The sequence below is a fragment of the Tribolium castaneum genome, chromosome 1, assembly GCF_031307605.1.
Source record: "Tribolium castaneum strain GA2 chromosome 1, icTriCast1.1, whole genome shotgun sequence".
Taxonomy (NCBI): Eukaryota; Metazoa; Arthropoda; class Insecta; order Coleoptera; family Tenebrionidae; genus Tribolium; species Tribolium castaneum.
The window spans coordinates 30,801,745-30,823,892 of record NC_087394.1 but is presented as its reverse complement, the minus strand read 5'-3'; the positions used below and the strand labels follow the sequence as shown (position 1 = coordinate 30,823,892).

Here is a 22,148-nt window from a genome sequence, read left to right as displayed (position 1 = left end):
AAATTGACTAATTAAATTAAAATAATTCCTTGGTGCTAAACAAGCTCCATAAACAAGCAATTATAAAAAATAAATGATTAAAAAATCCAAAATTTCTACAGGAGAAACGTCAAAAAGATTTATAGGTTAAGTACAAGTCGTGTGTCAAATCTATCAAAATAAAAATCTCCAGAAGTCCATTGATTTCCTGCGGAAAGGATAACCAAAATATTCCTGAAAAAGAAATAAAACAGCAGACAAGTCACCAGCGAAGTTACTGTTCTTGTGATGTCTTCTCGAGTGTTGCGAAAATTACAGGGGGATAAAGACATTGTGGATGAAATATCTGATACAGAAACCGACATTCCTGTTAGTGGGGGTGCCCGACGAAAACAACTCAACATCAATCGCTACGATCTGGTAACAGCCCCTTCCAGTAACGCGAATTTTGCGTTAATTATCATCTTCCAGCTGAACCAACAGTCACACTCAGAGAGCGAAGTCAAGGAAGACGACAATGAAACGGAGGCTGCCAAGTCATGTGAAGGGGACCCAAACCACGAGGCGGTCAAGCGAAAGAAAAAGAAGAAGAAGAAAAAGTCAGGGAAACATGTGAATCCGCAGCGAAGCAGCGAGGACAATGCTGATGTAAGACCCAAAGTTATGGGTTAAACATTACTTTGCCTTTTTAGATCGACGAAGTCGAGAGATCAGTTCGTGAGGTGAACAGACTCTTGGGCGAAAGCCACTTGCCTAAAACCACCTCAGCTCCTCCATTCAACACCAAGCACGAGAAAAATGTCCACAATAAGAACATTCTGTCCGTGCAACATAAACATTTGAACCCGAACAATGAATTGAAAAAGATATTTGGCTCAAAAATTATCCAAGCTGAACAGTAGGTAATAGTCACTTAAAGCCCGATCTTCTGACTTTCTTCTTGTAGCAAAAGAAAAAACAGAGGGAGGGGACATACAAAGACAACGTGGCTAGTAAGTGGTAAAGATACGTGGCCCCAAGTGGGCAAGTCGGGACTTTCCATGAACTTGCTCGAAAATAAACAGGGGATTCAATATTTTACCTACGAACACAGTCAGAGTTACCGCCAGATACAGAACAGGTTTCTTGAGTCAGTTGAAAGTCTAAATCCTGATAATATTGTTGCAATTATTAATGACCACCCTTACCACATTGATGCCCTGATACAGTTGTCAGATTTGTGTAAATTGAGCGAGGATCTGGCAATGGCAGCTGAGTTTATTGAAAGGGCGCTCTATTGCCTGGAGTGCGCTTTTCACCCTCTTTTCAATGTTGCGCAAGGAAACTGCAGGCTGGACTACAGAAGGCAGGAAAACAGGTACATTTTTGTTTTAAATTTTAATAAAAAGATTACTATATTTAAACGCCTGGTAATTTACTGTAAAATTTTGCATTGTAATCGAAAGTTTTTTCCTACGTTCCAGGGCTTTATACATAACAATCTTCAAGCACCTGACTTTCGTCGGGGGCCGCGCTTGCTGTCGAACGGCCCTCGAGTTCTGCAAGCTTCTCCTTTCGCTGGACCCCGACGGCGACCCCCTTGCCATTAAACTAGCAATTGACTTTTATGCTTTACGTGCCCGCGAGTACAACTGGCTGATTGACTTTGCTGACGAATGGGAGACAGCAAAGAACTTGTCCCAACTCCCAAACTTTGCTTTCTCAACAGCCGTGGCCCATTTCCACACATCGAACGGCGAAACGGCCAAAGCCGACAGTTTGCTTCAGAACGCGTTGTTAATGTTCCCCGGCGTACTCATGCCTTTACTTGAAAAATGCTCAGTGCAAATTGACAACAGGGTAATGACGCACAAATTCTTCTCAGTTAACGAAAACAAGTAATTGATGAGTGATATGTAAACAGATGGGTATATTGGGTGTGTTTTAGACAATCGGCCGCTCTGACACAGCTGATCCAGTTGTATGTGAGTAGGTGTTACCATGTGTGGAAAGACAGCGATTTGATGCACTGGCTGGAACGCAATGTGCACGCAGTGTTGGATCGAGTTGATAAAAATGACCCAGTTGTGAAGGATTATGAGACGAAACGGGCCAAAAGGTACCAAGGCTCCCTGCCAAGGAGCATAGCGAGACATATTCTGCTCTCAGACATCAAGGATCTAACACCAATCACTGATGTAATTTTTTGTGCAAAACCACACATGGGATTAATTGTTATTCCAGGATTTCAGCGGACCTGTCTTAGGGTTCGATCCTTTGCCCCCTCAAGACTCCATCAACATCTACACCAAGCCAAAACGGCCAACAGTCTCAAATAATAGTTCCATTCCTTTAAGTATTTTCTTCAGGTCGATTTTGCCCAACTTTAATCCCAATCAGATTCCACCAAATCTTTTGGACCCGTAAGTCCATTTTTTGGGTTGTTTTCGCAGCCACAGTTAGCAGAGTGGAATTTTTTTGTAGACCGAGAGAGGAAGATGGCGCTGCAGCTCTTCCGGTTTACGAAAACGCAAACAATGACGCTGGAGATTTTAGACGAAGTGTCGTATCATTGGTTGGGGCAATGAGAGACTTGTTGAACAACATAAGGCCCCCAGAAATGGAAGTACCGAACGACGCTGATGTTGACGAAGATTACGACGACCTTACCTAATAATTAGTCTAATTCGCTAGTGAAGAAAACACTAAACCTTTTATTTCCTTATTGTTGCTATATTCTAAAAATGTTTATTATTACAATTATGATATAACCAAATAAATTGATAATCTGTCCGTTTTGTAGTTTCAGTTATGTTATTAAATTATTAATTCTAGTATAGATTCGTAATTAATTAATTAAGTAAAGCCCAACAATAGTGTAATATTAAAAAAATAATTTATAATTGTGTAGTTTAATTATTTAAAAGTGATAGTCTTATCTGCCACATCCTCCGCCTCCACAAGGACTTCTCCTAGGTGGGCGATAATTGGACGAACTTCCAGCGCCCATCAGTGGGTTATATCCTACAGTAACGAATCAATAAATCATGACTCAGCAAGTGTTACACTCACCTGGTCGCAAATTACTCGTATCATCTTTCCTACCCAAAACGTGACCCCCAGAAGTCTCATACTTCCTTTTAAGCTCCTCTCGCTTTTTCTCCTCCTTTTCTTTCATTTTTCTTTGATATTCTTCAGATTCTTTGTTATATTTTTCTTGGAGTTTCTGGGCCCACTGTTGTTGGGCACTGACATGTGCAGCAAAAACATCGGGATCTGGGGCCAAACCAGTTAAAACGATCTAAATTTCGTAAAGTAACTTACTCTTGTGGTATTTAGCCGCATAGTCTCTCTCAAATTTGTATTCCCTAAGTTTTTGGATGTAAGATTTTAAAGTTTTCTGGTATACCACTACTAGAGCTATACAAGCAATTAGCATATACCAGCCATAATTTTCAAGGATGTAAATGACTAAAAATGCGAATGTTAATTACCAAAACTTTCCTTTTTTTGCGTTAAGGACTAACCTGAATTCAGTGGATTCCAGAAGCCGTTTTCTTGCTCAAAGGCTTCAAACTCGTCCATCGCTCCCAGTTTGTTCAATATAAATGTTCCACAATATTATTGTTACGATGCAATTGCAATTTTTAATAATTAACAACAAACTACAATTTAATTATTAAACTGTCAAAATAATGTCAATGTCACCTGACGTGTCAAATCAAAATTGACGCAAGCGCTCTTGATTAATAAGGTTTTTTTGGACAAATAAATGTTAATCTGGTTAATTATTACATTTAATTTGTAATGATTATTATTAAAATATGCAGCACATGTTGTTGCGTTTTTGTGCTTACAAAATTCACACAAAAAACGTAAATTCGCTCTTTTTAAATTTTAAAATGAGATTTGAAATTTGACAAGTGTCCTATGGTTCTAGGGGATTCTAGTAACTTCCATGTGATTTTCTAGAATTCGTTGATTTTAAAATAAAAAGTAGTGTTGCTGTAATTGTGTTAATTAATGTTTAAAACTGTTAAAAATTTAAGGTCAGGTTCACAGCACAGTAAGTAAAATGCCTCAGCGCAAGAAACCGTTCAGTGGCAAAGCCAAGAAAGAGCAGCTAAAGGCCAAAAAACAGTCCAAACAGAACGCCCCTCAAGGTACCCTCTTATTTTTTGCAGAAAACTGTTCTAATTGTAACCACTTTAGAAGGTTTTGGTTCCCGAAACCGGCGGCCTTTGTTGAAGACCAGTGCCGGTGATAGTGAGGATCAGCCCCAAATTCAAAAATTCAATTACTGTCCCCCTAAGGACGGGCGAGACCGCAACCGTTATGCCTTGCAGTTTTACCGCGAGACTCCCTCTGAGCTCAAAGCACGTAAAGAAGAGGCTTGCAAAACCATAGAACCTGTCTCTGAGAAAGAGCTGGAAATTGACTCAAATGACTATTTTCCCAAAGACTTGGGTTTTCCTCGAAGGCCCCCGTGGTCATATGAGCTCACGACTGAACAGCTCGAAGCACGCGAAACCAAATATTTTAATGTACGGTTATTGTCATTAACATTATTTTGTCTGATCGGTTAATTTCAGGATTATGTTAATGGAATCTTGGAAAAGTATAATTGGAAAGAGTTAAGTTTCTTTGAACTGAACTTGGAGACGTGGCGGCAGTTGTGGCGGGTTCTCGAAATGTCAGATATTGTTCTGCACATTGTTGATATCAGATATCCCGTAATTCTGCCTCCCAATTTGCTTTATTAAATTTTAATTACTTTTTGTAGGCCCACATGTTTCCCCCATCTTTGTACGAATACGTGACTGAAACATTGAAGAAAGACTTTATTTTAGTATTGAATAAAATTGATTTGGCCCCAGCGCCGTTAGTCGTGGCGTGGAAAAAATACTTTGAGGAGAATTACCCCAATTTGCACATTTGCATGTTTACCACACTCCCTGGCTATAATCTAGTTGGCACCCAAGTGAATAGAGCTGGTTTGTAGTGTGTAATAAATTAATTACAAGATTTAATTGTTAATTTTAGGTCTCCAAGTCCGTAAACGCAAAGGCAAGTTCCGATTGGCTGCAGAAGGGAGTCAACAGTTGTTTGAAGTTTGTAAAACCATAGTTGGGGATAATATAGACATAAGTTCTTGGCAAACCAAAATAAAGGAAGAAATGAATTTGGAATACGAAAACGATGAAGACGAGAAAGTTGAAATTGGAGAAACAGTTCAAATGAAAGCAGTGGACACGAGTTACTTCGAACACGAAAAATACAAAAACGGTATTCTCACAATCGGCTGTTTGGGGCAACCCAACGTCGGCAAATCGTCACTTATTAACGCAATCATGGGGAAGAAAGTCGTCAGCGTGTCCAGAACTCCAGGCCATACGAAACACTTCCAAACAATTTTTTTAACGCCCAATGTGCGGCTGTGCGACTGTCCTGGTCTAGTCTTTCCGTCGAAAACACCAAAGGTTATACAGGTTTTGATGGGGAGTTTCCCCATCGCCCAACTTAGGGAGCCGTTCACAACGATAAAGTATTTAGGTATTGTTTTTAATTTTTGTTCTTGTGAGTTTTGAGAATTTTTTATAGCGGAACGTATGGATCTACCAAATATGCTGAGGATTGAACATCCAGAAAATGACGATACTTGGTGTGCCATGGACATTTGTGATGGCTGGGCCAAAAAACGGGGTTTCCTGACAGCCAAAGCCGCCAGGTTGGACAGCTACAGAGCTGCAAATGATTTACTGAGGATGGCTTTGGACGGGAAAATTTGCCTGTGTCTCAGGCCACCCAAGTACTCAAATAAAAAAGGTAGTTGACATGTCGAACAACGTTATTTTTTGTATAAGATGTCTCATTGCTTCTTTTTTTTATTTCATTTGACTTCGTTTGGAACATACGGAATATTTTAATTGAAAAATGTAGTTTTTGAAGAAAATTGCAATCGTTTCCTCATAATAAATTCTATCGTTGCGATATAATTTTTTTGGGGTAACTGGAAGTATTTTTTGACTAGCATTAAAACTTGAAACTCCCAAGTTTAATAGTTGTTTAATAATTTTTAATTTTGTGGCTATATGTAAAGATTTTTGATTACTTTGTACGTTTATGTGCCTGTCTTACAAACTCGTATCAAATATGATTCAGAATCCTGCTCATCAGCATGTAACCAATACAAAAAGTTGTCTTTATTTATCTCTTGACATAAAAGATAAAATAAAAGGTTTTCAGTTGAATAACATTTGGAATATGTTTAGAAGGCATACGTGAATCACTGATTTTTGTCCAAGATCTAGCTAATAAGAAAATCATGAAAATTCCGGGCAAACGCTGGTTGAAAAGAAATTGAAACTGCGTTATGTTTTATTTGTTAGATTATTGGGCCTCACACCCGGAGATCGAGAAAGTGAAGTGGATTCAGGCCAAATCTGACGATTCCACTCAGCTCGCAGACGACAAAGACTACCTCTCTGATGCTTCAGATGAAGACAACGTCCCGGGCTCCTCCGGTGACCACAAAGACCGAAGCAGTGAAGAAAGCGAAGACGAAGAAACTGACTCAGATGAAGAGCCGACGAATTACGCCCACAATAAATTTGCAGCGTTGGCAGACGACGATTGAAACAACCACGATGTTGAGTATTTTTATTAATAATTTATCATTAAATCCCATTAATTTTTTTGCTGCTTTTGCATTTTCTTCCACTTGTTGAACGGAACGACAATTAGTGGAACTAAATCTTCGTTTTTCGTATTCGCTGCAACGATTTCCTGACTCTGTTTTTTAATATCCTCCCTTGTCAGTTGCTCACTGGCTTCAACATATAAACCCTCCAACAAGGCTACAATTAACAATTAAATGAACGCATCCGTGTTTGCGTTTTGTGCAATTACAAGCTTCACTCAGGGGTGCCTCAGACTGGTCTGCCAGAATCATTCGCTCCTGCATCATTGATTCAATATTTCGAAAAGCCTCATCGGACTTTGGCTCGTGTTTGAGCGCAAAGTAGTGTGACATTAAGGGAGTGAATTTGGCCACCAAAATTGGCACAATTTTTGATCCTAAAACACTGATTTAGTTACATTTATACAAAAATAACCCTCAAGTAACCGTCGATTTCATCTTCGACAATTTCCTGTGGTTTGTCCTTCCTCTCGGCCAAAACACCAAAAGGGTGTGAGCTAGGAGCAGGTTTTTTCTTAGTTTCATCCGACAGTTCATACGAGACTTGTAAAAGTTGCCGCAAACCTATGCGAATATTTGCAGCTATTGTTCGCTTGATTTGTAGCAGTTTTGCATATCTTTTTTTTTCACTCCTGAGTCTCTCCACTTCATCCTTTAATTCCGTCTTCCTTGCTCTGTATCTGGAATTTCAACTTTATCAAAAATTCATTTGTAATGTAAAAATTACTCGACAGTTGTCTCATTCATCGTATTCTTCAAAACCGAGTTCATTAAATTAGCGTGGTTGGTTTTGTTCAACATGATGTCTCTATCGCGTTCACATTTTTTTGTCAGGCGCTTCAGACGCCGTTTTTGCTTGAGCTGTTCTTCCAGACTTGAATATTGTCATTAGCAAAAACAAGAAACAAATCTTTCATTCTCACCAAGGATATATCGTATCATAAGACCGTGCCAGCGTTGTGTTTTTAAGATAGACAAGGGTTTTTTCAACCTGGCCCACATCTCGCCGCAGATTTTCCATGCTGGCGGAATCCCTGATACTTTTAGCACATGTTGTGAGGTCGCTCTAGAAAATCTAAACAGTCGGAGGGTTTTAATACCAAACAAATTACATCTTTTCGCAACAACAGCTTAATGCTAGCAGTCGCACGGTCAATGTGTTCTTGCAAAACGCGAATGTCAGTCTTACGAGTGGTCATATCTTTGATTATAATCTTTTCCAAAGTGTCGTATTCTTGTCTCCTGTCGTCCAAGTATTCCGTGGCGAGTTGTCCCAGTTTGGTAGCGCCCAGGAAGCATTTGCTTTGGCTGAAGCCGTCGTACTTTACCGTTGCTATAATCGCGTCAAAGTATAAAGCGTCCTAAAGGCAACAATTTCAAATAAATTGACTCCAAAACACTACAAATACTTTTTTCATAATGTCGATTATCTCGCGGTAGATGTGATAGATCGCCGAGGCGCCTTCTTTGCGCAAAATAGCGTCCTGTAATTTGCCGGTTATAATCTGCGCCTCTTTCTCCTGTTTGATTTGGCCGAGGAATGCGTATTTTAGGCGGTCCTCCAGCAGCGCTTGCTCCAACTGTAACTCCGGTCACAAAACTATAAGTTGAATTGTTTCGTCACCTTTAGATCTATCAGTTTTTGCGACCGCATCTTTTTCTCGTATTTCAACCGGTCCAGGACCTTGCGTCTGTTAAAATTACGTTGTTTAATTTCCTCAATCACTTTCTACAACAGAGATTGGAAGAAAAGTAGAGATTTTTAAGCGAAACCTTCGGCTGTGAATTTTGGAAGGCCAACTGAAGCTCCCGGTGTTCGGCTAAAGTGTTGCGCAGTTTTTGTTTATCGCCCCTAATTTGGTTGTCCAGCTCCCTTCGATCATTGTAAACCGCCCGTTGCAAGTCTTTAATAAGCCGCGTCAGTTTTCTCCGAGTCACATTTGTGTCGAGTTCGATAATCTTCCGGTCTCTAGCTAAAAACACAGTCAGGAACTGGGTTTAAGACAATTTTTCAATTACTGTAAAGACTGATGAGTCCCTTGTACTGATTTATCTTGTCTTTTGTTGTCCATTTGTCGGACTGCATCCCATGGAGCTTCACCTTTTTGGCCGAAAACATGTTAACGTTTAAATTCATTTTGAAACGCGAAAAACCCACGGAAAAAATCAAACCACGCGCATCTTTCAACGTAACGTAAAAAACGATCGTTGCTACTTGATACATTTTATTAAAATTATTTACAAATGTAATTTTCCACAAAGGTATCGATATCAAAAAGAATGTTCAAGGTATCACTGACTATTTGGGTTTTGTTGGGGAGTGAAGACAGCCAGGTGTTTAACTGACTTTTGGACGCCTCCTGGTCCAGAAGCTTGCGCAAGTTTTCGTCCCTCACGGCCAGGCTGGAACATATCATTAGAGAGAGACTAAACCACTGGTTGTGCTCACATTTTCAGCAAAATTATAGCAATGTAGGTCCAAATTGCGGGTTTGAAGACAATGTTGTCCGCTTTCAGACTGAAAGTCTTGACCAGGGATTGCAAATCTGACAAAACCAAGCTCGGACTTATCCTCAAAGTTTGGAATAAAGTTTGTACTCTGTAAAAATTATTTGATAAGTTGTGCTCATGTCATTAGGAATACGTACGTTTTGTTGAGTGAATTTAGGAAGATTTTTCTTCTTAACGCGTTTTGTGAGTTCACATCGACCAAGGGCAGCACTGCCGGTTGTTCCTCTTCTTCATTAGTCGTGTCTTCCTTTTTCGAGGGGAAGTTTTTGTCTTCCTGGATATGTATTTCGCCACTGTAGAAACACTTCACCTTTAAGTCGATTTCGCGGCTTTCTTCCTTTAGTTGTCGATAGTCAGGGATTGGTTTCAAGGCCTGGTTTCCGACAACGGCTTTGTCAAATTTTTCTTCGGCCAATTCTCTTAAATGCAGCTTTCTGCAAATGTCGATGTATCGTTTCTGTTGCTCCACTTGCAGTTGTGATATTTTCAGAGCGTCAAAGTAGTGGCTTAGTTTTTGACTATCCAGCTTTTCTTTTACTTTTTCTTCGCCGTGAACAAACATGAACGTTTCTAGAGTTAACCACTCTTTAATACATTTGTAGATGTGTGATTCCACGTCAGTGGCGTTTGTTTGTTTAGTTTGAGCTAACGGTTTGTCTTTTATTTTCGGGGTGTTTTTATTTTCCTTATTTAGTATTTCTACAGATTCTTTCATTTCGTCCATTTTTTCTCCTGATTCGACTTGTTCTTCTTCCTCATTTTCGTTAATGGTTTTCATTGCATTTCTTTGGTACTTTCTGGGTTTCTTTTTTTGCTTTATTTTCTCCTCCTCTTGAGGGTTTAACTCCAATTCTTCTGCCTCATCTAATGACATTTGAGTAAAACTGGATACTGAAGTAAAATATGGTTCCACAGCTGGTTTTATTACACCCTGATCTATCATCTCTCCTGGCAGACCCCTGAAATATTTTTTACAAAATGTTATTACACACGAATTGTTTACTTTTCTGATTTGTTGAGGAGCGTGTAATGGGCCTTTTCTTGATACTTTCTAAGCCATAACGGACTGGTGTCTATTTGGCCTTTGATATGAAGACTGGCGCGATAGCAAAAATTGCTACAATAATTCTACAAACAGACAATAAAAATGGCATCACAGCTGATTTATCTCGTACCTTGCGATCTGTTATGTCATAAACCTTGTTGTTTTTAGTGGAAATGTAAAATTGTTTCTTTGGCATGTCTGGAATTTTTTTGGAACAAAGTGGATATCCGCACAGCTTGCTGATAGCTCTTTCCTCGACAATGTCTTGGTAATGAGACTGGTTAATGTAGGGTAACTTTATAAAACGAATTAGTAACTACGCTGCACCATCCTATTTTACTTACACATTTGAACAAAGCATCTGACCTCATTTTCCCTTCTATTGCAAACTGAAGTATTTGCAGTGCTTTCGCATCACACTCCTTTTTTATTTGAGCAGTAATAAGAACTTCTTTCCTAGAAACAATTAGTTAATTGGGGCAAGTTAATCGTTTTTTATTAGTGAAAACTCACTTAACCTGGGTTGGTCCCTCTTTGCAGTTGCGCGAAATACGAATATAATCTTCGAGCGAATCTTGCATACTTTTTAATTAAAGAAATTAAATCTGTTCATCAAAAACTAAAAAAAAATTGAAGAACAGTGCATAAGTAGCATAACCTTCCACACTTGTCAAATTGACAGGCTGTTTAACGTCACGATTCACGTGACCTCAATCATCTCGTTGATTGGTGGAAATTGATGTCACGTGATTAAATTCGTGCATTTTATCGATTTTTTAATAAATGTTAAATGTTGGCAATTGTTTTGGTACTAGTTGTGGTGACAGTTAATCCATAATTTAAGTTTAATTTAAATATTAGTTCTAAATTATTGTAAAATTTTACTAATATTTTGAATAAAAATTTTTGAGGTAGGCAATTCTTATGCGCGACCGTAAATAATTGGTTGCATACACAAACCGAAGTAAATTTGTAAATTTAAAATTCTTAGGATTAATGTTACAAAAACACAAAAAGTACCGAAATTTAAAGACTTTTTTTGCGTTTCTACGATTTTAATACACATTTTGATTTTAATTTTAAAATTTTAAAAACAATAATTATTTTTCGCTGTAAATCGCAAAATTTCAAAATGGATTTCAACCTGCCAAAAAAGTTATTTTAATAAAATCTAAATTATTTATACATTAACAATGTAGATTTTTTAAGAAGATTACAAGGATTACAAATTTTGAACAATTTTGAATTTTTGCAATTTAAAAATGTTTTTTAAAGAGTTACAGATTACTGTAACTTATTGTTTTACAAAATGACGTATAGAAGCACAATCTTTATAGTTTTCTGTAACATCATATTTCGGCGTCTAACCCTTAGATGTCACGACCTACATAATATACTAATGACATCTAGGTGTTTGGTATCAAAGTAAAATTTTATAAAATTCAATATGTTATCTTTGCACCTTGTTTTAAAATTTCATTATAGTTTCCTGTAAATTTTTTAACACTAAGAAATAATTTTGGAATAATTTAAAACCAAAATGTGTATTAGGATTACAAGAACGCAATAAGGTCTTTACATTTTCTACCTCTTGGCATTTCTTTGATTTTGGTACAAACTTTTAATCTCATTTAAAAAAAAAATTATTTTTGACAGAATAGACAGTAAATTTGCATAAAATTTTAAAATTTATAAAATAAGTGATACAGAAACGCAAACAGTACTTAAAAGATTTTATTGCGTTTTTACGATTTTAGTATACACTTTAATGTTAACTTTTACTTTAATCTGTATTATTTTTACTGCCGTATAATTGGTTGCCTATACAACTTGTCAAACATTAAATCTAAAGAAGTTATTTTAATAAAATCCAAATTATTTAAACAATAACAGTAGATTTTTTTAAGAGGATTACAAGATTTTTGACAATTTTAAATTTTTGCTATTAAAAATGTCTTTAAGAAAGTTACAGATTACTGTAACTTACTGTTTTGTGAAATTACGAATAGAGCAGAAGCTGTTTTTATAGTTTTCTGTAAAGTTGTATTTTGCCATCTAACCACTAGATGTCACGACCTACAATTAAAAAAACTAGTGCCATCTAGTTGTGCATTTAAGTACGATTTTAGAATTTATTATTTTAAAACAGTGAATTATAGTAACCAGTAAATTTTTGAGAACCATCTTAAAAATAATTTTGGAATAATTTAATTTTGGATCAGGATTAGAGGCATGCAAGAAGGTCGTTACATTTTCACCTCTTGGGATTAAGTTTTAATTTGTTTTGAGTTTTTTGAACTTGATTTTAGGTTGTGGGATTCTTCTCGACTACAGTTTTCGAATAGTGCGACTCTTGGACCATCATTTAGTTTGGAAGTATTAACGCATGTTTGTCATAGAGGTTTAGTGACAGCGAAGATGCCACAGAACTTGTTAATTTTCCGAAATAATTTTTGTATATATTTGTTGGATATTATGTAGGTACTCACTGTGATTTATTTTATTACAATTTCTTTTTAAATAATGTCACAGTGTGTTGTTACCGTTTATATTTCTTCATAAATAACTTTTAGTGAGAAAATGAACTCAATAATTATAGTTTTTTTTTTAATAAAGTGTTGAAATGTGTTGCTGCCTTTTATTTTTGGTCATAAACAATTTTTAATGGAAAAAATATGCAACCCAGCATACACATAAATGCGTTGCTGGTTGCAAACAAAAATTGCTAGAAAATTTTGACCTCCTTGCGTTCCTATGATCCTGATACGAAATCCTTTTTTAAAATTTTGCAGAATTTCATGTAAATTTTCTCGCACTTATCAAAATTTTTATAAAAATTGAAGAAAATCTGCTATTCACAAAATGCGAAATATCTTCGTTCCTGTTAGAGATAGAGGGGTAGTTCTGCCCTTTTGAAAACCCCACAGCCCCGTAGTACTTTTCCTGGGCTATCGAATAGGCTAGGTCCCGTTCCCGCATCTCCCTCAGGAACCGAGATAGCACTGCACATTTTTAAATCGGGAATCGAAGTACATGACGTAATAGTACTTTAAAAGTTATGTAAACCTGCAAAATTTCAAGTTGCTACGATAACAGGAAGTGTCTCAAATTTAAGTTGAAAATATTACAATTTCAAAATGACAACAAACAAAGCAAGTTGGATAAAAACTCTGATAAAAAACTTGGGCTTTTTTGTTGAAAATCTTTATTTAATGCGATTTATTTGGAACATATTTTACGAGCTAATTTAGGGGCACTTCCTGTTGTCATAACAACTTGAAATTTTGCATGCTTACATAACTTTTGAAGCACTATTACGTCATGTACTTCGATTCCCGATTTAAAAATGTGCAATGCTATTTCCGTTCCTAATTGAGATAGGGCAACGGGACCTAGCCTATTCGATAGCCCAGGAAAAATACTACGGGGCGGTAGCGTTTTCAAAAGGGCAGAACCATCCCTCTATCTCCTACAGGAACGAAGATATTTCGCATTTTGTGAGTTGCAGATTTTCTTCAATTTTTATAAAAATTTTTGTGAGTGCGAGAAAATTTATGTGAAATTCAGCAAAATTTTAAAAATGGATTTCGTATCAGGATCACAGGAACGCAAAAGGGTAATGAGAAAAGATATATAACTGAAAATACACGCATATGTATAACTGGTTGCATGCAAACGCCGCTAAAAATTTCGAGACCTCTTTGCGTTCCTATGATCCTGATACGAAATCCATTTTTAAAATTTTGCAGAATTTTACCTAAATTTTCCTTCACTTATAAAATTTTTTATAAAAATTGAAGAAAATCTGCGATTCACAAAATGCGAAATAACTTCGTTCCTGTTAGAGATAGAGGGGTAGTTCTGCCCTTTTGAAAACCCTACCGCCCCGTAGTATTTTTCCTGGGCTATCGAATGGAATAGGTCCCGTTCCCGTATCTCCCTCAGGAACCGAGATAGCACTGCACATTTTTAAATCGGGAATCGAAGTACATGACGTAATAGTGCTTCAAAAGTTATGTAAGCATGCAAAATTTGAAGTTGCTACGATAACAGGAAGTGTCTCAAACTTATGTTCAAAATATTTATAATTTCGAAAGCCAATAAACAAAACAGGTTGAAAAAAAACTCTAATAAAAAATTTAGGCTTTTTTGTTGAAAGTCTTTATTTAATGCGATTTGTTTGGAACATATTTTACGAGTTAATTTTGGGGCACTTCCTGTTGTCGTAGCAACTTGAGATTTTACATGCACACGTAACTTTTGGAGCACAATTACGTCATGTACTTCGATTCCTGATTTAAAAATGTGCAGTGCTATCTCGGTTCCTGAGGGAGATACGGGAACGGGACCTATTCCATTCGATAGCCCAGGAAAAATACTACGGGGCGGTAGGGTTTTCAAAAGGACAGAACCACCCCTCTATCTCCAACAGAAACGAAGATATTTCGCATTTTGTAAATTGCAGATTTTCTTCAATTTTTATAAAAATTTTGATAATGAAATAAAATTTTAGTAAAATTCAGCAAAATTTTAAAAATGGATTTCGTATCAGGATCACAGGAACGCAAAAGGGTAATGAGAAATTATAAATAACTTAAAATACACGCAGATGTATAACTGGTTGCATGTAAACGCCGCTAAAAATTTCGTGGCCTCTTTGCGTTCCTATGATCCTGATACGAAATCCATTTTTAAAATTTTGCAGAATTTCACATAAATTTTCTAGCACTCACAAATTTTTTTATAAAAACTGAAGAAAATCTGAAATTCACAAAATGCGAAATATCTTCGTTCCTGTTAGAGATAGAGGGGCGGTGAAAACCCTACTGAGCCGTAGTATTTTTCCTGGGCTATCGAATGGGATAGGTCCCGTTCCCGTATCTCAATCAGGAACCGAGGTAGCACTGCACATTTTTTAATCGGGAATCGAAGTACATGACGTAATAGTGCTCCAAAAGTTATGTAAACATGTAAAATCTCAAGTTGCTAACATAACAGAAAGTGCCTCAAACTTAAACTTTAAAACGTCTTAAACTATTTTTTTTTAAATTGTAGGTAGTGACATTTGGGTGTCAAATCTTAAAGTACCTTTTATAGAGATCTATAAAACATTTAAAAATAATAAAATCTAAGGTAGTGACATCTAAGCAATGACTGCAAAACTACGCTCTTATAGTAACCTGTAAATTGTCAAAGTACCATCTACTGAGTCTGATCTATAGCTGTTCGATGGAGTTGGTGATTGCAGTGCACTTTTTTTTAAGAATTGACAAACGCTCACGTAAAATATTATAAAGAATAATTAAATTCATTCAATGCACATTTTTGGGTGCTCATATTGTTCAAATATTGATAAAAAATGGCAGGCTCAGCTCTAAGACGCCTTATGGCCGAGTACAAGCGTAAGATGCAAGCCTAACCTCAAACTATTTGCATTCGTTTTATGTTTCTAGAACTGACTCTGAACCCCCCAGAAGGTATCATTGCTGGTCCAATAAACGAAGAAAATTTCTTCGAGTGGGAAGCGTTGATAACGTAAGTTGTCTTTGTAGGGAAACTTTCATATGACGGGTTTTTAGTGGCCCTGAGGGGACATGTTTTGAGGGCGGTGTTTTCCCAGCTAAACTCATTTTCCCCCCGGACTATCCCTTAAGCCCTCCTAAAATGCAGTTCACCTGCGAAATGTTTCACCCTAATAGTAAGTATATTAGGGTTTTTGTAACAGGAGATGAATCAGCAGATTTTAGTTTATGCTGATGGGCGAGTATGTATTTCCATTTTGCACGCCCCTGGAGATGACCCTATGGGCTATGAGTCAAGTGCTGAGAGATGGTCTCCTGTACAGAGTGTTGAAAAAATTCTTCTCTCAGTTGTCAGCATGCTTGCAGGTACGTTTCTTCACAAAACAGTAACAAAATTCAACATGATTTTTAGAACCTAATGATGAGAGTGGAGCAAATGTTGATGCTGCGAAAATGTGGCGGGAAAATAGGGAGGAATTTAACAGAATAGCGGAGCGGATTGTAAGGCGAACGCTTGGGATTCCTACGTGAATTTTTACAAATTTTAACTGAGAGTTACGTCTGTTTGTTACAATTTTAATAATTTATGGGGATTAAAGTTTAGTTTTAAAGTTCAAGACTAAGGGCCTGGCTTGTTACCGCGCTAAAGTGAGAAAAAAATTTATTTCAATATATTATTTCTGAACAACAGTTAAACCATAAACTTAGTCTGTTAGGAACCTAAGCTATTGAAATAAATACAGCAGCATCCATTCACATCAGGAGTCTTAGTCTTGTCTAGCGCAAAACCCCGTTTTGTGACTAACATATTCACAACCTAATAAGAAATACGTTATTTTCTGGCTTAACTACTATCATGTGCGTTTGCTTCCTTATAAATAAGTTATTGGCTTAAAAACTACAGCTGACTTTCCAAGCATAACAATACTAAAATCACATTAAAACTTTGGTCTGAAAGTTAATTGCACAAATTTAACAAAACAACAAAATAAATAACTATAAATATGAAAAAGAAAGTGAAAACCTCAGGACTGCCGAGGATTTGTGTTATTCAAAACAATGTAATTGTTCAGAGGTATGTTGGAAACGATAGGTGCTTGGACTTCTTCTTCCTGATAATCGCGTCGTATCGCTGGAGTAGGGATTCTAGGAGGGACTTGTTCATTACTTGTATCTTCTACATCTATCAGATGCTCTGAATAATAATGCGGAGTGTTCAAGTAGTCGATCATTCTCCTCGGCAATGGAAGACTGGGGATCAGATCCCTGCGAACCACTTTGTGGATTGCAAATCTGCAAAAAATTCATGAGTAGAAAACATCCATGTATGTTTTAGTTTATTGACACAATGTTAAAGAATTAACATTTTTCAAACCAATTGGTTCATCACCAGCTCTTTTTTAAATTTAGATTAAATTATAAAAGTAAAAAGGAGAGCCAAGAGTGTAGCATTAAATTCACCACATCTTTTTGGAAATAGTATGTTTTACTTTCATAATTTAATCTAAATTTAAAAAGAAAGGACTGGAGATGATCCAACATTGTGACAACAAAATTAATAAAAAAATAATGCAGGTTTGAACACAAAAAAATCGATTACCTGCAAATGTGCTGTAGGCTCTGCACTTGCTTAAACCTCGACACCGGATGTAACAGCTGCACTCTCACCGGACCAATCACCGGCCTTCGATGCAAAAAGAACAAATACCTACCGCTACGAGAATGTTCAACCGCATTTTCTATAAATTCTACGATTGTTTGCGACTTGAACTTTGTACAACTACCGAAACTAAAATTACCTGAAACGTTCAATTAACAAAAAGCAGTGATTTTCGATTCCGTTACCCTGATCGTGATCAATTCGAACGTGTCTAACACAATTATTCAGCTTAAAAGTTAGTGAAAAAATATAATGATCGTCGCTACTATCACGTACGATAAAGGATCCGTCTGGTTCGTTGGACAGTATTTTTTCGGCAACCTCGCTCGGCAATGGACCCCAATACCAGCCGTACTGAAATTGGCACTTAAACACAATCAATAACTCGAAAAAAGTGAAATTACGTCTTTAACTCTTTGGATACTAGTGGCGAAGTCTAAAATCTGCTCGTCTGCTTTCTCCTCCTCTTTGAAAGGCAAGGGCGGCAGAGCCCTACTGGATATGTTATTGTGTGCTTCCTCCGCCAGACTGGCGTTGCTGATGTAATTCGACTTTTCCTGCACGTCGCTGACATCACACTTGACGTGCTCGGGCGATAGAAACCGCTTAAACCTAAACATATTGCATAAAGTCTGCTTGAACGAGAACAGCTTCGCTGGTGTCTTTTTGCGCTTGTCTGGTTTGCTCGTTTGCGAGATATTTATTTGTTTGCCGACGTTATCACAGGAGTCTTTAACTTTTTTATTCTTAATGTTAATAAGGAATGTGCTCTTTTTTGTTCTTCCGTTCGTGTTTGCCGCCACACAGATCGTTTCTCTCTTCACTGGCGAGTTGTTCTGTTCCGTTGCGTATTTGTTTTCGGCCACTATCAGCGGATGTTTCGGTCTGCAGCTGCGCTCTTTGTGATCGGATGAATCAGACGAACTTGAATACAGCGTTTGGAGATAATGCCGCACTTCTTGCAAAGTCATGTGAATCGGTTCCCCTTCGATTGGTGCGGACGTTCCAGCAACACTGTGCCGTTTGTTCTCTTTATGCAAACACCAATGGTACTGAAAAAAGACATGTTTCATACGCGCCTGATCTCATAATAAAAGTCATTAAGGTTGCGGTAAATGATATCATATGTGCTAAAACGAAACTAAATAGGAATAAATTGTGGACACATCGAGTGCGATTAAGCCACAAGTATTTTCACAGCTTAAATGACACGCAGAAAATATTATTACTGAGGTGCTGACGAGTCAACAAGGTTGTTTGCGTTTTCTTAGTAAAATTTCTATTTATAAATCTAAATTAAATTTTTCATGTCTCCACTTAATCAATAAAATTAAAAAGTCGGGGCTTTATATTGCTGTTATATTGTCTTGACCAAGTTAAAAAGAAATAAGCAAAAATTACTTACAGTTTGGCTGCATTATTAAAGTACAAATTTACGATTTTTTTCCTTTTAGATTTATTCATCGTTTTGAAAAGATATTGAAAGGAAAAGTAACTTTAGTCACATGTCTAGTGAATTTTTGTGCCCAGCTTTTTAATATAATTTAATAATCAGTTAATCTCTACTTGAAAAACTTGAAGTTATTGATCAAATATGTGGGAACGGATCTTTACTGTGATTAATCAATATTAGTGCAAGTTTGATATTCTATTAACTTACAAATGTTAATTTTAAAAACAAAAATTGAAGAACAGATAAACAAAGATTATTTTCCCTAAAGACCAAAACAAGATAATGTCATGTGATGATAAACAAAAACAATAATGATATTGCGAATTATACAGACTGAACCAAAAGAACGCACAAAATTAATAACTTTGTCATAGTCATTTTTCAAAAAAATCCTTGAAGAGGTCGATTTTATTTTTTTAAATGTTACATTTTGAGATCCTAATAACAATTACAATACCATTCGTTTTTGAATTGTGACGTCATTCTAATTTTTTTTAATGAGAACCAACATTTTTATTCACTTTTTTATTAGCTGTTTCAAAACCATATAAACGCCATAATCCATAGTTTGAGAGAAAATGCGACATAGTTTTGAAATAGCTAATAGATAGTACACATCTTTATCTTTGTGATAATAAGAAAAAAATAATAAAAAAATGAAATAAAAAAAATACTGTCAATTAAACATAACTAGCTTTATCTTTTTGTTCTTAACTAACCTACTTTGTCAACAGCAATTGTTTTTTTAAATATTTTTGTATAATGAACATGAAAACATAATATGACATCTAAACACAAAAAAATAATAAGAAAAATCACCCCTGAGGATGACCACTTTATGGTTGAAACGCGTTGTGTTTAAAATAAGCGTTTGGTATTTAAACTGTGTTTTTGTAAACCCCTTGTAAAATAAACCTTTGTTAAAATTTAATTCGTTGTTAAAAGTTAATAGACCAATCAAATTTGTCCAATTTGGTCACGTGATCACTTAGTCATGCATTTAATTGCAGATTAACATAATGACGCTTCTATAAACCGACCCCCAATGACTTTAGTAACCTTTTTAGTTTTATTCTCTTTTTTGAATTCTCTTTGCTTTATTTTTTTGATTTTTTTATACTTACCAGAAAGAGAAAAATATCTAAAACACTAATCAGTCAGTTCTCATTAAAAAAAAACGAACTAAAATGACGTCATATGGTGTCAAAATAAAGCTTTTAAAAACATAAAATCGATTTTTTTTTTGAAAAATGACTCATAAAGAATTATTACAGTGAAAAACGACTTTTTCTGTGTGTAATGGTTGATATTTCCATATTAATAATATCCTTGGTTATTTCCGTTTCCTATATTTGTACCACAGAGTAAAAGTGTACTAAGTCAGCAAAGCCAAAAATACGAAACAAATCGAATTAAAAATTTTTAAAACGTTTTTTTTTTCATCAGAATGAAATGGGAGTTAATATAATTCTTTGTAACTATCAAAAATAGTATTTAATATTGTTTTGCACCAGAAAACTGGGAAGAAATACATAAATCTGTGGAAATCCAATTTTTAAGAAATTTAGAGTTAATACATTTTTATTTATTATTATTATTTATTGCCTTTTTTATAATAATATGTACTCACAATTTTTCCTTTCCAACAAATATTGATTTTTATTTACGCAATAAAACAAAACTTGTAAAACAAAAACTTCACAAATGCATACAAATTCACAAAAGTTTGAGGATATTTAACGCATTTATACGAAAAAAAGGGAATAATCTTCAAAGATTGTTGATTCGGCCTAATTTGAGCACTAACAAGATTAAAATAAAGTGTCAAACTATTATTGGGTTCTTCACGCTCAGAGGTATTTGTTTTGGATCAAGACCAACATTACAATTGTTTTTGAAGCTACACCGTAATCATGCAAATAGTACTGTTTTTCTGATAAAGTTCAGAAAAAAATCAGAGGAAAAATATTGTAAATTGTAATTTTTTAAAGTAATTAGTTAATCTCATTAATTGCATTGCAATATATTTTCAACTGCACCAGTGTCAAGATATCAAAATATACAATCACTAAAAATAGTTTTAGAGGATGTTGACTTTCGTCATTCACAGCAAAATGAGTTAACATTTTCTAATCACATAATTATAACTGCGAACGTGAAAAATCAAACTGCGCATACCCTTTCAGCCTTGAGTGTGTTTTTCTTGCTTGAGATAATCCTGCACTGCCTGGCTTCAATTTCTCGGCACCCTGACGACGTATTCCTCCGCCTCTTCTTGTTCTGCTGATGTCTTTTGGGCTTTAGTGGCGGTTTAATAACGTCCACCGGAACGGCATACATATCACTGTCGAAGGGTACGTTGTACAGGTCGCTTATTTGGTTTGACGAAAGCGTATCATGCGAGACTGCCTGCGTTATGAAGCTCGAATCGTCAACTTTGTGTGCGGCAGGGACGGACAGAGAGTTATGCGAACTTGAAAGACGTGAAGAACCAAGGGAGCTCCTCGAGCCCGGCCTGCCGTGGCACGGACTGTATGAGATGAACTCAGAGGTGTAGTACGGCCGACCTAGTAATAAATGGTGCGAGGGGCGGTGGAAATGATTCAAGATTTTCATCCTTCGTAACTCAATGTCTTTGTATTCTTCAAAAGCCTTGCTCAGGATTTGGTTTGCTAAATGATCGAAGAAGCTGTCCAGTACGTCGGGGGGCTTGTCTTGAAACTCTAAAGGGGGCTCTATGGGGGAGGAGTGCTTCAGGGAGTAGTCCATCCAGTTAGGGCCTTTCTTTAACGTGTTGAAGTTCTCTCCACACATAATGTCTGACATGCCATCTAAAGAGTCTTGCGAGAAGGACTTTTCTTCACAATCACTATCCTAGATTACACGAATGTGTAGCAAAAACTGCGTATAAATGGAAGACCCACCTCTATGTGTAAACGGTTGGGGCCACTTCTACTATCTCCACTCATACTACCGCTAGATATAGAACTATTTGTCAGCAAAAGACCACTGTCATCACTTAAAACAAAAGCTTCGGACCATGTTGTGCTTGAAGGGGGCGATTCCATAATTAATTTAGCTTTTCGGATTTGTAATTACCATTTTGTTGCTTCTGGTCACTATTTCGGGAAAAAATAAGAGAACAACACTTGAAACAAACAAAAACTTACGTTGTTTATATTTGTTTCGTGTATTTTTATTCTAATTTTAATATCTTAAAAACAACCTTCGCCATCGTCTCAAGTGACAATCGCTGTCATCTGGCAAATGTATCAGTAACATTGGGTTTGTTATGTTGG

The 22,148-nt window shown here is 36.3% G+C and overlaps 7 protein-coding genes across 9 annotated transcripts; 3 read left to right on the top strand and 4 right to left on the bottom strand.

The window, feature by feature from the left end:
- The first annotated feature begins 113 nt into the window (after window positions 1-113).
- Window positions 114-2,751, top strand: Nulp1 (Nuclear localized protein 1). The gene is made up of 8 exons (XM_008192695.3): window positions 114-399; window positions 451-627; window positions 672-877; window positions 926-1,336; window positions 1,443-1,856; window positions 1,907-2,156; window positions 2,203-2,381; window positions 2,443-2,751. Exons 1-8 carry the CDS (start codon window positions 268-270, stop codon window positions 2,630-2,632), a joined length of 1,959 nt encoding a protein of 652 aa, XP_008190917.1. The 5' UTR covers window positions 114-267; the 3' UTR covers window positions 2,633-2,751.
- Window positions 2,671-3,672, bottom strand: LOC103312330 (selenoprotein S). Its single transcript, XM_008192696.3, has 4 exons — window positions 3,486-3,672; window positions 3,283-3,429; window positions 3,031-3,234; window positions 2,671-2,982 (listed from the first exon to the last, which is right to left on the bottom strand). Exons 1-4 carry the CDS (start codon window positions 3,541-3,543, stop codon window positions 2,894-2,896), a joined length of 498 nt encoding a protein of 165 aa, XP_008190918.1. The 5' UTR covers window positions 3,544-3,672; the 3' UTR covers window positions 2,671-2,893.
- Window positions 3,673-3,777: 105 nt separating this feature from the next.
- On the top strand, window positions 3,778-12,842 carry Ns4 (Nucleostemin 4). 3 transcript variants are annotated; one of them, XM_064359756.1, is made up of 9 exons: window positions 3,778-3,954; window positions 4,008-4,121; window positions 4,174-4,502; window positions 4,551-4,691; window positions 4,742-4,952; window positions 5,002-5,511; window positions 5,560-5,784; window positions 6,348-6,607; window positions 12,524-12,842. In XM_064359756.1, exons 2-8 carry the CDS (start codon window positions 4,034-4,036, stop codon window positions 6,593-6,595), a joined length of 1,752 nt encoding a protein of 583 aa, XP_064215826.1. In that variant the 5' UTR covers window positions 3,778-3,954; window positions 4,008-4,033; the 3' UTR covers window positions 6,596-6,607; window positions 12,524-12,842. The 3 variants fall into 3 exon arrangements, with proteins under 3 accessions (XP_064215826.1, XP_008190921.2, XP_064215827.1); XM_008192699.3 differs by having other exon boundaries at window positions 3,780-3,954; window positions 4,171-4,502; XM_064359757.1 differs by lacking the exon at window positions 3,778-3,954 and having other exon boundaries at window positions 3,961-4,121.
- LOC662435 (uncharacterized) lies at window positions 6,605-8,810 on the bottom strand. The gene is made up of 10 exons (XM_008192697.3): window positions 8,678-8,810; window positions 8,432-8,631; window positions 8,283-8,387; window positions 8,068-8,238; window positions 7,771-8,019; window positions 7,582-7,724; window positions 7,386-7,532; window positions 7,085-7,338; window positions 6,868-7,035; window positions 6,605-6,815 (listed from the first exon to the last, which is right to left on the bottom strand). The coding sequence occupies exons 1-10, from the start codon at window positions 8,793-8,795 to the stop codon at window positions 6,646-6,648; spliced, it is 1,725 nt and encodes a 574-aa protein (XP_008190919.3). The 5' UTR covers window positions 8,796-8,810; the 3' UTR covers window positions 6,605-6,645.
- Window positions 8,867-10,916, bottom strand: LOC662468 (uncharacterized protein). Its single transcript, XM_968560.4, has 7 exons — window positions 10,728-10,916; window positions 10,559-10,670; window positions 10,345-10,509; window positions 10,173-10,297; window positions 9,307-10,128; window positions 9,108-9,257; window positions 8,867-9,061 (listed from the first exon to the last, which is right to left on the bottom strand). Exons 1-7 carry the CDS (start codon window positions 10,793-10,795, stop codon window positions 8,893-8,895), a joined length of 1,611 nt encoding a protein of 536 aa, XP_973653.1. The 5' UTR covers window positions 10,796-10,916; the 3' UTR covers window positions 8,867-8,892.
- A 2,611-nt stretch (window positions 12,843-15,453) lies between the features above and the next one.
- On the top strand, window positions 15,454-16,494 carry Ubc7 (Ubiquitin conjugating enzyme 7). The gene is made up of 5 exons (XM_968596.4): window positions 15,454-15,616; window positions 15,668-15,749; window positions 15,794-15,912; window positions 15,962-16,102; window positions 16,149-16,494. The coding sequence occupies exons 1-5, from the start codon at window positions 15,574-15,576 to the stop codon at window positions 16,265-16,267; spliced, it is 504 nt and encodes a 167-aa protein (XP_973689.1). The 5' UTR covers window positions 15,454-15,573; the 3' UTR covers window positions 16,268-16,494.
- Window positions 16,381-22,147, bottom strand: LOC662537 (uncharacterized). The gene is made up of 7 exons (XM_008192702.3): window positions 22,020-22,147; window positions 21,774-21,968; window positions 21,028-21,723; window positions 17,801-18,448; window positions 17,582-17,750; window positions 17,337-17,535; window positions 16,381-17,029 (listed from the first exon to the last, which is right to left on the bottom strand). The coding sequence occupies exons 2-7, from the start codon at window positions 21,915-21,917 to the stop codon at window positions 16,762-16,764; spliced, it is 2,124 nt and encodes a 707-aa protein (XP_008190924.1). The 5' UTR covers window positions 21,918-21,968; window positions 22,020-22,147; the 3' UTR covers window positions 16,381-16,761.
- Between the last annotated feature and the right edge of the window lies 1 nt (window position 22,148).

What these genes read in the sequence shown, in the direction of transcription:
- Ns4 (XM_008192699.3), top strand. Translation starts at nt 4,034, where the DNA reads ATGCCTCAGCGCAAGAAACCGTTCAGTGGCAAAGCCAAGAAAGAGCAG. An exon ending in CAAACAGAACGCCCCTCAAG is followed by an intron (nt 4,122 to 4,170) that starts GTACCCTCTTAT and finishes TAACCACTTTAG; the next exon opens with AAGGTTTTGGTTCCCGAAAC. An exon ending in TTGTTGATATCAGATATCCC is followed by an intron (nt 4,692 to 4,741) that starts GTAATTCTGCCT and finishes TACTTTTTGTAG; the next exon opens with GCCCACATGTTTCCCCCATC.
- Nulp1 (XM_008192695.3), top strand. Translation starts at nt 268, where the DNA reads ATGTCTTCTCGAGTGTTGCGAAAATTACAGGGGGATAAAGACATTGTG. An exon ending in ACATCAATCGCTACGATCTG is followed by an intron (nt 400 to 450) that starts GTAACAGCCCCT and finishes ATCATCTTCCAG; the next exon opens with CTGAACCAACAGTCACACTC. An exon ending in TTCTCAGTTAACGAAAACAA is followed by an intron (nt 1,857 to 1,906) that starts GTAATTGATGAG and finishes GGTGTGTTTTAG; the next exon opens with ACAATCGGCCGCTCTGACAC.
- LOC662435 (XM_008192697.3), bottom strand. Translation starts at nt 8,795, where the DNA reads ATGAATTTAAACGTTAACATGTTTTCGGCCAAAAAGGTGAAGCTCCAT. An exon ending in ATGAATGAGACAACTGTCGA is followed by an intron (nt 7,339 to 7,385) that starts GTAATTTTTACA and finishes TTGAAATTCCAG; the next exon opens with ATACAGAGCAAGGAAGACGG. An exon ending in GGCACCCCTGAGTGAAGCTT is followed by an intron (nt 6,816 to 6,867) that starts GTAATTGCACAA and finishes TGTTAATTGTAG; the next exon opens with CCTTGTTGGAGGGTTTATAT.
- LOC103312330 (XM_008192696.3), bottom strand. Translation starts at nt 3,543, where the DNA reads ATGGACGAGTTTGAAGCCTTTGAGCAAGAAAACGGCTTCTGGAATCCA. An exon ending in CTGGAATCCACTGAATTCAG is followed by an intron (nt 3,430 to 3,485) that starts GTTAGTCCTTAA and finishes TCGCATTTTTAG; the next exon opens with TCATTTACATCCTTGAAAAT. An exon ending in TGCGGCTAAATACCACAAGA is followed by an intron (nt 3,235 to 3,282) that starts GTAAGTTACTTT and finishes GTTTGGCCCCAG; the next exon opens with ATCCCGATGTTTTTGCTGCA.
- LOC662537 (XM_008192702.3), bottom strand. Translation starts at nt 21,917, where the DNA reads ATGGAATCGCCCCCTTCAAGCACAACATGGTCCGAAGCTTTTGTTTTA. An exon ending in CCAACCGTTTACACATAGAG is followed by an intron (nt 21,724 to 21,773) that starts GTGGGTCTTCCA and finishes CGTGTAATCTAG; the next exon opens with GATAGTGATTGTGAAGAAAA. An exon ending in TCGAATTGATCACGATCAGG is followed by an intron (nt 17,536 to 17,581) that starts GTAACGGAATCG and finishes TGAACGTTTCAG; the next exon opens with GTAATTTTAGTTTCGGTAGT.
- LOC662468 (XM_968560.4), bottom strand. Translation starts at nt 10,795, where the DNA reads ATGCAAGATTCGCTCGAAGATTATATTCGTATTTCGCGCAACTGCAAA. An exon ending in GAGGGACCAACCCAGGTTAA is followed by an intron (nt 10,671 to 10,727) that starts GTGAGTTTTCAC and finishes AATTGTTTCTAG; the next exon opens with GAAAGAAGTTCTTATTACTG. An exon ending in ATGACATAACAGATCGCAAG is followed by an intron (nt 10,298 to 10,344) that starts GTACGAGATAAA and finishes GTCTGTTTGTAG; the next exon opens with AATTATTGTAGCAATTTTTG.
- Ubc7 (XM_968596.4), top strand. Translation starts at nt 15,574, where the DNA reads ATGGCAGGCTCAGCTCTAAGACGCCTTATGGCCGAGTACAAGC. An exon ending in CCTTATGGCCGAGTACAAGC is followed by an intron (nt 15,617 to 15,667) that starts GTAAGATGCAAG and finishes TTATGTTTCTAG; the next exon opens with AACTGACTCTGAACCCCCCA. An exon ending in GAGTGGGAAGCGTTGATAAC is followed by an intron (nt 15,750 to 15,793) that starts GTAAGTTGTCTT and finishes ACGGGTTTTTAG; the next exon opens with TGGCCCTGAGGGGACATGTT.